This window comes from Cygnus olor, chromosome 5 (genome assembly GCF_009769625.2).
Source record: "Cygnus olor isolate bCygOlo1 chromosome 5, bCygOlo1.pri.v2, whole genome shotgun sequence".
Classification (NCBI taxonomy): Eukaryota; Metazoa; Chordata; class Aves; order Anseriformes; family Anatidae; genus Cygnus; species Cygnus olor.
In genome coordinates this window covers 47,598,212-47,611,381 of record NC_049173.1, presented here as the reverse complement: position 1 = coordinate 47,611,381, position 13,170 = coordinate 47,598,212, and the positions used below count along the sequence as shown (strand labels likewise).

The window sequence follows — 13,170 nt, the reverse complement described above, 5'->3', positions numbered from 1 at the left end:
GTCTGCATGCTGTCTGACCTCGTGCAGCACCAAAGCAGCTTCAGGGCGCAACGCCCCAAGTCGAAGGGTTCCTTAGGGCTAACCCGTCCTGTGTTTGGCTGCCGTGAGCCTCCTCATCTATAGGATGCTTCCTAACGTTATCCTGTACTAAATTGTCTCCTTGGGCATCAGGTCCTTTTCTTTCAAAATCTTTGTTCTTTTTAGTGATCTTTCCTACATGATGGCCAAATCTGGCCTTTGGTACCACCACTGCTCATAGTGTGCCTGCTCTGTCAAAGGTGGTGACTGGAGCAGTCATAAACTCAGTCGCCCACTGTGTGTTCAATGTCTGTGGCTGTTACTTTGGAAGCTCAAGCAGACCAGCCTCAGCCGCTGACCCTCAGACAGCATGTCACCCCATGGCAGCCGGGAGGGATCACATCCTGCAAGCTGCATGGCAAATACTGTGTGAGGGCGAGGAGCTGTGCCTTGAGGAGCAACGGGGAAAACAGAGGAGGTGCACAGGTGATGGTTACACTCTAGGATTTCAGTGCTGGGCTGTGGAAAGCCAAGGTGAGGGCGTTTCTGCTGCATTTCGGGCTGTTTGCCCCCAGCACACCACTGGTGTTGCACAGAGGCCTCTGTGCTGAAGCTGCAGGGCCCCGCAGCACGCAGATGGCGCAGGGTGGCTGAACGGGTGCCGGGCACCCAGCAGCCGGCACAGCCCGGAGCCACACGGCCGGCCTGCGGGGGCTGACGGCCGAGGCCGCGAGGCGGGGCCGCACCGCGCGGTGCCGGCAGCGGGAACCCCCCAGGGCCGCCCCGCGCCGCCGCTCGGCCCATGGGTTGAGCGCGCTCCGCCAATGGGGTGGCGCGGGGAGGAGGGGAGCGCGGCGCCGATTGGCCGGCGCGGCGAGGAGGGGGCGGGACCGAGCTGGGCTGGGGCGGGGGGCGAGGCGCTTTGGGGGGCTCGGCTCGGCTCGGCGGGAGGCGCGTGAGGTGAGGTGAGGAAGGCCCGGCGGCCGCTGCCTGCAGGTGGGTGCCCGCGGCCCCCTCGCGGTGGGCAGGTGGCTGAGGAGCTGGGAAGGGGGTGTGGGAAGAGGAGCAGGAACCTCAGACTAGGGTAGGCTTAGGCAGGCAGTTGTTCAGGCTGCTGCGTAGAAAGGCGAATCTTGATGGCAGCTGTAAGCAGGGGGGAAGGTGTGGATCCCGCATGCAGCCTGGCGGAAGGCTGTTCTTTATTATTTAGCCGCTTACAGTTTTAGTAACGGGTTGGTCACCGTGTTTCTGTGCTGTTTGGTGGGATTACTGATAACTCTGGGGGGGGCTTGCACAAACCTCCAGGTGCTGCCAGCTGCAGGCAGGGTTTTTGCAAGCGCTCAGCAGGCTGAGCAGTTCTCAAATCCCGTTCACGGCTCTGCAGAGTGACCGGCCTTTTGGTTACATAGGAGCCCTGGACAAATCTAAATGCCATGAAAAGCCTCAGCCTAGGATTTATTTTCTCTCTTAGAGAAGAGGCCTGCTTTCTCAGTAAGACTGACAAATCATGGGGAATCCTTGGAAATATGCAAAACTTAACTGGGCAGTCTGGTCTAAGCTGGCCCTGCGTTCAACACGGATAGGTGGGGCTGAATTGAATAACTTCAAAGGCTTCATCCAGCCAAAATTCTTCTGACTGATGCTTCCTGGTTAAGAGCCTTTCTGTCTTTGCAAAATTACTATTGTAAAGCAAAACTGACGCCACTAACTGGACTAAACTTCTGCACTCTGACGTTGGTACAGTAAGTCTCTTCAGTCTATTTTCTCTTGAACGTGCTCAATAGCATTGTCTTTAGATTAGTGCTTTACTTGCATTAGAAACCTTGTCATGGAAGCATTTACACCTGGAATGAGACTGCTTCTGTCTCACATCTCAGCCAAATGTCTGCCTCTGACAGTATTTTACATGTCTCTGCTGAAACATAAGGTGGCGGTTAGCACTTCTGATAACCGAGGGAAGTCAGTCAGTAGGTCAGGGCCACATTCCGTGATTGCCAGGCAGGCCAGTGGTGATGCAGCTGGGCCAAGGCCGGGCCGGGCCATCAGCCAAGGGATGAAGGTCAGGGTCAGGCCTGGTGAAGGGAACCAGCGTCAGACACGGACCTGGGATGGCCAGGCAGGGCCTTGGGGATGAGGCCAGACCAGGCCAGAAGGATTTAGGAAAGATTTTTTTTTTTTCTTTCCTCTTCTTCGCTCCAAAATTTCTCATAATTGAAAGCTATTTAATTGTTTTTAATAACTAGTATTTCTTTTCAGTAGAGCCAAAAGACCTAGTGAGAACAAGCTGGAGTAACAGTATGAATATTTGCTTTCACAGAGAACGCCATGGCAGCCCACAAGGAGAAAAAATCTGAAGAACGAAACCACAAAAACATCCAAAATGATACTCAAGCTTCTCAAGTCCAGTGGGGAAGAGCATGGTGAGAGAAGTTGATGACCCTAATTAGTCACTGTATTTCAAATCGGTTCCTACGTACTCTTACAGATGTTACATTCTTTTTAATCTTTACTCTGTTTTCAAAACATGGGTACATTGACCTAACGTTGAAAGCTCCTGGTTAATGAGCTGTAGTAACAGGTGCCAAAGAAGAGTTCCTCAAGGTTTTTAAATATGGAGCTTGCCAGATGGCTTGGGTTAAAATACAACCCTTCTTGCAAAATGAAAAACAAACCATAATATTCAGTGAAATTTGTAGTTTCTTCAAAGGCTAAACAAAATATTTGCTGCAATTTGGAAAACAGGCATCCGTCTGTGGTACTGCCAGCTGACACCACTTGCAGCAGCAAGGTTTATGGCACATATTCCTGTTGGTAGAGTGTGGTGAAAATATTAGTGGAGTACTGTACTGCAGCTGAAAACAGCAGCGGGTGTCCATATGGTTTCTTACCACAGAAAGTGGTGCTGGAGCATGTTCAGCTTTTGGCTGTTCGGGGTCTATCTCATCTGTGTTTCCAAGCTTTGCATGGTATTGTGATTCTATTACCACCTCCAACTGAATGCTTTACCAGTAGTACCTGTGACTGCTATCAAACATGTGAAGACTGTAATAATAGTGTGCTTTTTGGAGGGGAGATGTTATCTGTTATGTTGCTCTAATTAACTAACATCGGTTTATAACAGTTTGTGGTAAAGTATGTAACATGCTAAACTTCCTGTCACTGTTTGACCCAAAGAAACGTATGTGCTCTAAAAATATTTTCCATTTTCATCCAGTTAGTCTAAAAAGACCACTGAAAAATAAAATTGCTTGACTTAATCAGAACTGCTGTCGTAACTGAAAGCTGAAAAAAAATGTTCTGTTTTGGATTACAGGGAGGTAGACTGGTTTTCCTTGGCAAGCATCCTTTTCCTGCTCATGTTCGCACCACTTATTGTGTATTATTTCATAATGTCCTGTGACCAGTACAAGTGCTCTCTGACTGATCCGCTCATTGACTTGCTCATGAGGAATAAACATCTGTCTGACATCTGGAACAAGACTCCTACACTGACCTATACAGCTGCTGGCATCTATATTATTTGGGTTGCCTTCCAGGTATATTATTGAATTACAATGTAGTTGTAGTGTGTCTGTGTGGGTGTACAAGCATGTATCTATCCTTCAGATGAAAGAAGGGTAGAACTAACTGGAATACTGTATTTTTTTTTTTTTTACATAATGGCAAAATAGTCTGTCAGATGAAAATTTCAGGAATTACTAAGAGATTATATAGGTTTTAAGCACTCAAGATACCAGTTCTGGTCTTACAGTGAAAGAAGGTTGCCTCACAAGTGCTGTTCTTTCTGTTGAGTCTCATATAATACCATGCTAAATCATTGTGTGTGGCAGTGAGTCAGGACAGGATAATGCAGCTAGATAAATCTCAGTATTGCTTGTTCTCACAGATAACTCTGTGATATAAGTATTTCATACAATATAAATTCAGATGCTTTAGATGGATGACTTCTACAAGAGACTTATACAAGAGATGATGTGGTTAAGATAAACTGACCATATAACAAAAATACTGATTTACTTTAAATTAATACACAATAAGTACTATCATAAAGTAACTGCAGAAGGGATGTATTTTTCTATAGACAAACTCTAAAAGAATGTTTATTTGTGACTTTTTTTTTGTAAAATATCTTCAAACTTAGCAAACTACTGCTGTTGTTTTCCAAATTGGAAAGTTACTTAAGTATAATGTTTTAAAATTAAAGGATAAGGACCCAAATCTAACTAGAAACAGTCCTCTCTCAGCCAAAAAAGGCTTACAACCATATGTGAAGGGCATGTTTAAAATTGTTCTGTAGCTTGGACATATTACTGGTCTAAAATCACAACAGCTAATCTTGTAATATTTGCTTATCTAATTGAAACTGTTATCTTTAGTATGTGTATGAAACTTTTTTGGGTTTTGTCTTGTCTGTTTTCTTACTGTTAATATGTTCCCTCACTTCTAGGTGATTTTGTATGTGTTTGTTCCTGACTTCTGCCACAAGTTTCTTCCTGGATATGTAGGAGGTATACAAGAAGGTGCTGTCACTCCTGCTGGTAAGTTATTTCTTGGGATGTACCACAACATAATCACACTTTCTAAATTATAGTATTTCTTTATTTAGTCCTTAATAATCTGTACATACCTGCAGGAAAGGTGGACATAAATGTTTTCACTTTCAATATGCTTATTTCAAACAATCAAACAAATATTCATCTTCTTTTAGAATAAATTACAGAACTTCTCTCTCTTAAAAAGCTATTTATCATATAATTAGGTGATCTGTTCATACTTAAGTAAAATACAGCAAGGACAATATCAGCAGTGGAAAAATACAGACTGATAATTTTGGTGCTTTAAATCAACAGCAGACTATTGCTAGAATCTGACAATGCAGTCACATCTTATTTGAGCCAAGTTAACCTGCAAGACTTGAGCAGAATGTGTGATGTGGGCTAAGTGTGACAGAGGATGACTTGAGAGCTTGGCTGATTGTAAGTGAGATTACAAATCCACCCTTTTGTGAAGAGAGTTAAGAAAAATCTTAGCCTACAGGTTGTGGCAGAATCTAATGAAACTCAGAAAAGTGCCGCAAGATACTTAACTAGGAAGACGACATTCAAGGGAGGTAAGGAGGGTAGGTCACTTCATGAGCGCTTGATTGCCATGGCTATTGTATGCATATCCTTATTAATAACTGTACTAATGTAATATCAGTAATACTGATTTTTTTTCCTTCCTACTTCAGGTGTAGTAAATAAGTATGAAATCAATGGACTCCAGGCTTGGATCATAACCCATGTACTTTGGTTTGCAAATGCCTATTACTTCCACTGGTTCTCGCCTACCATCATTTTTGACAATTGGATTCCTCTCCTCTGGTGTGCCAATATCCTGGGATATGTAGTTTCCACATTTGCAATGATAAAAGGCTACTTTTTCCCTACTAATGCCAAAGACTGGTATGTTGCTTTAATAAGAGCCTACAAGGAAATCAGACATATAGTAAAGTAGAACTGTGGTTCTTTACTTTAAGACATGCACCATCCATTGTGTTTCATGCTGCATGTCGTGTGACTGTGGCATCCTTGGTGTCATGGATGCATCTGTTTTATTTATGACTAACAAATAAGGTTATAGTTGGACTCCTGGGAAGTGATAGCAAGTTTAAACACGATGCCTCTGAAGCTACAATTTATCTCTTGTACTGTAATACTTTAGTTTAATCAATTGTTACCTTATATTGCATTACATGGTCTTATAATTTTTATTATTGTTATATCAGGCCCCTTAGGAAATTATCTGAAATGTATAGTCAGAATACTATGTGTATTTGTTATAACAATATAAATTTTTAGTCTTTTATGCTTTCTAGCAAATTCACTGGCAACTTCTTTTACGACTACATGATGGGGATTGAATTTAACCCTCGAATAGGAAAGTGGTTTGATTTCAAGCTGTTCTTCAATGGGCGCCCTGGTATTGTAGCCTGGACTCTGATTAACCTTTCCTATGCTGCTAAACAACAGGAGCTGTATGGTCAAGTAACCAACTCCATGATCCTCGTCAATGTCCTGCAGGTAAATTTGGAGGAGGAAAACAAGTTACCAGTTTGGAAATAAACTAGTATTAAAGTAGGAAAAAGTTCTTGCATTGAAACCAAACTTAAATTATTCTTCCTGGCCTGAACAATGTCATTCAGTGTTGATGCTTTGGGACTTGCTTCTTTGGACACTTTCTTTCATTCAGCATGTCCCTGTGAATAATCCAGTGTGCTACCACTGTCATAGTTATGCCTGTGCCAGCAGATTTCAGTATAGGCTTAAATTAAGAGAGATTTTTCTGAGCCTATGTTCTAGCTTGATCTTGAATCCAGAGAGAACAATGACAACATTCTGTGGCTTTACTTGGAGCACGATTGGGGCAGGTTTTTTTTGAGTGCAGAGCTTTGCATTATTTATTTATTTATTTTCCTCAAGACATGCAGAAATGCAGATGTCTCCAACACCTAAAAATAGCCACTCCAGTGCTATGTTTTCTCCTGAGGAGACCCCAAAGTAATAAATACAACTAATAGTTTGAATTTATTCATATGTATAAGTGGGAGCCTACTTAACAGAAGCTCTATTCCTACTCTCTGAGAGGCAGGAGCAATAAAATGCAAGTGCATTTCTTAAGTGTACGTCCTTAGGTAATGCATCTGTTCTCCACATGCTAATTTATTTTGGTTAATACTGCTCTGTATTACTTATTATTGCTTTAGCTATACAGTTGTATTATAGATCTCTGCTGTACATGTTATGTTCCTCTTAATGCCTTTATTTTTGACGTGTTAAAATGAAAACACATCAGCTTTGAGATTTTTGTTGCAAGACAGAACAAAAGATTAGGTTGTTACTGGTAGACAGGATGACAGGTGACAGCACTGTGTTATTAAAGTAGAATCATTCTGTTTCAGGGTATTTATGTTTTGGACTTCTTCTGGAATGAAGCCTGGTATTTGAAAACGATTGATATCTGCCATGATCATTTTGGATGGTACTTGGGCTGGGGAGACTGTGTTTGGTTGCCTTACCTCTACACTCTGCAGGTAAAAATGTGGTACAATAGATGTTTGGTCTAAAATGAAGGAAACCTTCCAGAACTGCTCTTCCCAGCAGAATGATTTGTATCTTAATTTCTTTCTTAATGGTTTGAATGCTAACTAACTGTTGTAATATTCTTATAGCAGTATGCTTGTAGTAGAGCCTACTGTCCCTGCATGGAATTGACGTCTTTTCCTCTCCATTTTTTGTATCCCTTTCTGACACTGTCTGTTGTGTCTGTATATTTTTTCTAAATCCTTTCAGGCCCTTTCTGTACTCCTGGATGTTGGGTGTTTTTGTTTGTGTGGTTTTATTTTCCCCTACCTCATTTAGTCTGCATCTTCACGACTTCTCCCTTATTCTTGTTTGTCTTATGAAATGCAATTTTGGAAAGAGAGACAGAGGCAACGTAGCAAGCAGAAAATATTTTCTGAAAATATTCCATAGTTTTACTGGTACTTTTTTTTTCCCCTCCGTTCTCAGTCACTGGAGGTCAAGGAATTAGTCTGGCATCCTAAGCATATTTTTAAAGTGAAGCACTGATTGTCTCTTTTCTGCTCCCCAGGGTTTATATTTGGTTTACCACCCTGTGCAGCTGAGCACAGCCAGTGCCATAGGGGTCTTGATGTTGGGCTTGGTAGGCTATTATATCTTCAGAATGACGAACCACCAGAAAGACCTCTTCCGGCGTACAAACGGCAACTGCAGGATATGGGGGAAGAAGCCAGAATACATTGAGTGCTCTTACATGTCTGTGGATGGGACCAAGTACTACAGCAAGCTGATGACCTCAGGATTTTGGGGCTGGGCACGCCATTTTAACTACACAGGAGATTTGATGGGCTCCCTGGCCTACTGCCTGACTTGTGGGTTTGAACACATCTTGCCTTATTTCTACATCATTTATATGACTATTCTGTTGACTCACCGTTGCATTAGGGATGAACACCGTTGTTTCAGCAAATACGGGAAGGACTGGAAGCGCTACACTGCTGCAGTGCCTTACCGGCTTATACCAGCAGTATTTTAAGGCTAACACAGAATCCGGGGAAACAAAAATTTTTGAGACAAAAAGAGTTGATCCATACAGTTAAACTAACAAAAAATATTTTGGGAAGGACACTTAATAATGCTTGGGAAAAGAAAAGGTGTCTGGAGAATAATCCTGGATGTAATGAAGGAACATGCTTCTAGTAAGCAGGCAGACTGTTTAAAGTAAATGAAATAAGGCACTGAAATGGCCTTTTTAGATATATTTGTATTTAAAAAAAAAAAAAGAAAAAGAAAAGACTGTTTCACCTGGAACTGTTTTTTTTTTTTCTTTAAATTAACTTGGACTTGAAGAAAAGTTACATGCACTGAATGCATTCCTGAAATCTCTCCAATACTGGGAGGAAGTCTTACCCTTCAGAGCACCAAGGTTTTTGGAACCAGCTGCCAGTGAATTAGGAGAGTAGGAAAATAACTGTGTGTTCAGTTTATGAAAGAAACTTTATGACGTGGTTGCTTGTGACACTCATAACCTACGATTAGTAATTCCCTGAGGCAGGCTTTATTGCTCATTGATTTTGAAGAGTTGAACCTGGGAAATACTGAGGCTTATCCTAAGCTAGTGTTTTGGAAGACTGGTGTAATCTGATTCACAAATATTTGTGAAAGCTGGTATAAATTGGTATAGCTACGTTAATTACAGTAGACTAATTGCATTAGTCTACAGCACCAGACAAACATGGTCCATGACCAATTGGGTATTGTCTTGATACAGAAACCAAACTTTCTTGATGAAGATGCTAATCATACATTGACTTCTTTAGTGTGGGTAGAAAACCTTTTCTGTCACTTTTGCCTAAAATAACATTTGTAATAGTTTAAGAAATAAATGAGTGGTTTGAATTAAAAAAAAAAAAAACAAACAAAAAAAACCCTAATTTTCCTTTCAGCTGTTTCTTTCCATGTTACATAGTTACCTTTCCAAGTGATAGGATTCAAAAGGAGCTCTTCAAAGAATACAATCCAAGGAGCAAATTTAAGACTGCACAAAGAAAAAATATTAAAAGAGGGCTCAGAATACCAACTGTGCCTCTTGTAATGAGCTTAGTAGTTATGTTCACAAATATACAGTTAGTTTTTACAGTAAGTAGATAACTACGTACTGGCTTCTTGTAGAAGTTGCTGGATACACTGATCTTTGTGGCAGATCTGAATGTGATGTGTTGGTGAGTACGTGTTTTAATTCTGTTGCAGCATTCCCTGAAGGGAAGAATATCACCTTTTTGCTAGGTGAAAAAGGGTCTCTGCAGACCTAGAGAACAAATGCGTCACAAAGTTTGTCTTTGTTTCAGGGCTGGATGTACAAGCATGAATAGAGATGTAGAGATGCCTTCTTGGAGAAGCGTAACTAGCACCATTTGGCACCTACTATCTGTAGGCCTCATAACTATTTTATTATTTGGGGGTTAACATGTTTCAGTACTCCATGACAGTGTATTTCATGGAGGTGCATGTAGCTGTATCTGACAACCTCTACTCTCAAATCCCAAAGAATGCCAATGGAGTAAAAAAGCTCTGGTTTTGTAATGGCTGGTTACAGACTTAATGTCTTTAAATTGTCAAATACTGCTTGAAATCTGCATATTTAAGCACAATGGACTGATGATGCAACTGGCAGTACGAAATCTCATAGAAGTGTTACACTTTAAGTTTAATCTAGTGCTTGTAATAGAGTTGATTTGAGAGCACTCTTTTCAGAGGAAAGGAAAATAGTGTGGGATTCTGGGGCTTTTGGACCCCAACAGTTGCTAGTACCTCGTAGCTTTAGGTTGACCCAGATTTTCCAGGAGTAATCCGATAGTTTCTTTTCTCAGCTTGCATAAGAACACATACTTGCATCATTTTCTTGAGTAACCTTGGAAGTTGTACTGACAACTTGCTGTTAACGCCAAGGCTTTTTCAATATTGCAAGATAATCTGGGCTCTAAATCACAGTAGCCTTGCACAGAAATCACAGTAGCCTTGCACAGCATAGGATGCTTTTCTCACTGATAAATCCCAGATGATTAGTGGAAGAAATTGCCCAATTAAGACCAATAAAAACATCAGCATTTTAAAAATAAAATTGAGGAAATTTGAAGAGAAAGGGTAGTACTGTGAATAACTAGAGTATTATGCATTCATATGATTCTCTAAAGCAATTTGTTACATCTAATATTACTCAAAGATTTTTCTGTACAGTCTGACAGTGGAGCATGGAAAGATTTGTATCTGTGTATTTGATGCAGAATTTGCTGCCACTGCTTAGAATGCTTTACCCTGTAGATAACCCAGCTGCTGCAAGTGAGAATTCTTTGTTGTCCAGATTGTTAAAGTCATGGTAGGAAGCAATTAGTTGCAAGGTTTTTCAATCAAGGGGCCATCACTGCATTAAACTCGCATCCTATTTGTTGTAAGGATGACAGATTCTGGTTCTTGAGGCTTTCATGCTGTCCATACAGATCTTCATTTATGTTTCATCTGTGTGGCATACAGTTTGTATTGATTCAGTCTGTATGTTTAACAGGGGTTTGCATCTGGCTAAAAAAAGAGTGCTAATTCCATTCAGATTTGCATTTCTTACAAATAAATGATACTTGCAGAAGCATTAAAAAATTATTCTGTAGGCTTCATGCTACCATGATATGTAAGCAATGCACTAAGCAATATCTAACTGATGTAAGCCTTTAAAACTGAATCATTTTAAAAGACTATTGACTTGTTCATTGTCAGATAGGGTGAAGTCTGCCACATTTTGTGTTATAGGCATTTTTAAATTTGTTTCCTCCAGAATGCCAAAAAGTATGTCAATATGTATTTTACTTCGGAGAACTTGTGGGTATGTGTTAGATTAACTTTGCTCTGCTATTTCATACAATGCTGTTAATACTATCTATCAAATTTTAAGAGCATATGTCTGTAAAATGTTGGAAATTTTAAAAAAAAATAAGATTTACAATATTTGTAAAAATGATATTGATTAAACTCCTTTTAAAAATAATGGAAAAATACAACAAAAGCTTCTGATAGTTACTCAGAGCAGTAAAGAAGTTACAAGCATGGTATTTTAATGTATTTACTTTGGTTGGACTATTGCAGGAAGAAAAATAACAAAAGCCTATGAGCAGGGTGCAACAGGCTGAGCAAGCTCCAGATTGCCATAGATCTAAGCAGGGAAAAAATCACAACCTTCTAGTGGATTGCTCCTGTAGACTGTAAGTACCTGATCCCCAGATGGCAGGGAGTGGGGGACCTCCAATACATCTAGAGAGGGAGGATGCCTTCCCACATTTAAAAATCCTATCACTAGATGGCATTGCAGTAAGTTTCCTTATTCGGAAAGGTGGAGACCTGGTTTCAGAAATGCTATTAATTTATAACTCTTCATGCAAAGTTGCAGTTCAATTTATTATAATGCAGCCTGCAAGAATGCTGACACATTTCGTTGTTGAACTGTAGCATACGTAATGCTTTAAGGCTTTAAACCTGTAAGCACCTTTTCAAAATCCGTAACTCTGTACAACTCAGTGACTTGTTGAAAGTGTTGTGTGCAGAATATAAGGAAATTTGATTACTCAGTTCCAGCTTTATTCAGACAATAGCAATACATGCCGTTGCCTCATGGTGGCAGCTACAAAATATTTTCTGTTCTGAATTATCAGTGTAAATTCACATCGTATGCTGCCTTTAACCCAAACCTGTATTGGGCTAACTGAAATATTGCACTATCTTCACTGAAGGTTAAAAGTGATGTGCGATTGAAAATAAAAATGGAATATTGTATTCTTCTGCTTCAATGAATACAGATGGAAAAAAAAAAAAGCCTAAAAGTGTGCATGAAATTAAAAATGAAAAAAAAATACATTTTTTCCATATTACATACATAAATTTGATTCATGGTAACAAGAAGTTGTAGGAGTTAGTTAACTTATTCAAGTTAACATTTTAACAAAGATTTTAAACAAATCTTTATATTGGTTCAAAAGAATTATATAAGAGTTATTGATTTATTCATGGTTAAGTAATACATGAGTTAACTTCTGAAGCCTTTTTTGTCAAGCAGATTACTGAACTAGATAGAAGTCTGATCCAGTTTAGTAAACCTAGATTAAAAAAAAAAAGTACAATTTGTGCAAAACTTTAAGCTACAGTTGTAGCTCTTATATATGTCTGGTGCATCTGTTAGGAGTCAGGGGTGCTTGGGGAAACATTTAAGTGAGTTGTGGTAGCTAGCAAGAAGATAACTGCTTTCAGGACAACTGTCTGAGCATTTTCCTTACGCTAGCGCTATGAAACTTCCATTTTGCATTATCAGCCATCGGCTATAAACTCAAAGAGGCTGACTACGTGACGTGAATTCATTCTACTGTGATTAGAGTGCAGAACTTCAGGATATAATTTTGACATTGATGTGGACTAGAATTTATTACTGCTGAATTTGATCTTATACCACATGGCAGCACTATTAATGCAAACTTCCCTAACATGAAAAAAGCCTCAATTCTCTGAATACTGAAAATACTCAAATACTGAAAGGATTGAAACCAAATAATTCTTTTATGAGTGTTCTTAAGCTTTGTACTTGAATTACCCAATTTTTCTGTTAAGTATCTTCCTTTGGAAGGTAATTCTTGAGGGACTTTAAGTCCAAGATACTTACAGCCTGGTTATGTGAATGAACTCAGGTTTATTAAGTTTGAGTATGTCCTTCTTTGACCTACAGGTAAACTTAGCATGCCAGGAAGTAGGACGGAAGCAGTCTAGCAGGACAATTAAATATTTTTTTGCACAGTGTGTAAGTACTTGACTTAGAGAATAACTAATTTGTATGATATAGTTAGGATTTTTCTTGGTCTGATATGCTTCGCATTGCAGTAATGCTTGCCCAAATCCAGCAGTGTCTACAACCACATATCCATCTTTATCTCTCTTTGAAAAAGGAAGCTTGCTATCAATTTCTATGTACTTAGAATGTACTTAAACAGGTGAGCTAAGCACATGTTAAGTAATCTGTTAGTTTGAGTTACTTCATTGTTTGTAAAATTAACCTCTTTAT

General features: G+C 39.9%; 1 protein-coding gene across 1 annotated transcript; it reads left to right on the top strand.

The window, feature by feature from the left end:
• The first annotated feature begins 901 nt into the window (after positions 1-901).
• DHCR7 (7-dehydrocholesterol reductase) lies at positions 902-8,994 on the top strand. Its single transcript, XM_040557795.1, has 8 exons — positions 902-1,014; positions 2,336-2,438; positions 3,332-3,554; positions 4,466-4,556; positions 5,249-5,462; positions 5,876-6,080; positions 6,959-7,090; positions 7,651-8,994. The coding sequence occupies exons 2-8, from the start codon at positions 2,344-2,346 to the stop codon at positions 8,113-8,115; spliced, it is 1,425 nt and encodes a 474-aa protein (XP_040413729.1). The 5' UTR covers positions 902-1,014; positions 2,336-2,343; the 3' UTR covers positions 8,116-8,994.
• Positions 8,995-13,170: the final 4,176 nt, after the last annotated feature.

Bases quoted from the DNA above. Each gene is read 5' to 3' on its own strand.
- DHCR7 (XM_040557795.1), top strand. From the start codon at position 2,344: ATGGCAGCCCACAAGGAGAAAAAATCTGAAGAACGAAACCACAAAAAC. The intron at 2,439-3,331 runs GTGAGAGAAGTT...TTTGGATTACAG, and splicing joins GTCCAGTGGGGAAGAGCATG to GGAGGTAGACTGGTTTTCCT. The intron at 3,555-4,465 runs GTATATTATTGA...CCTCACTTCTAG, and splicing joins TTATTTGGGTTGCCTTCCAG to GTGATTTTGTATGTGTTTGT.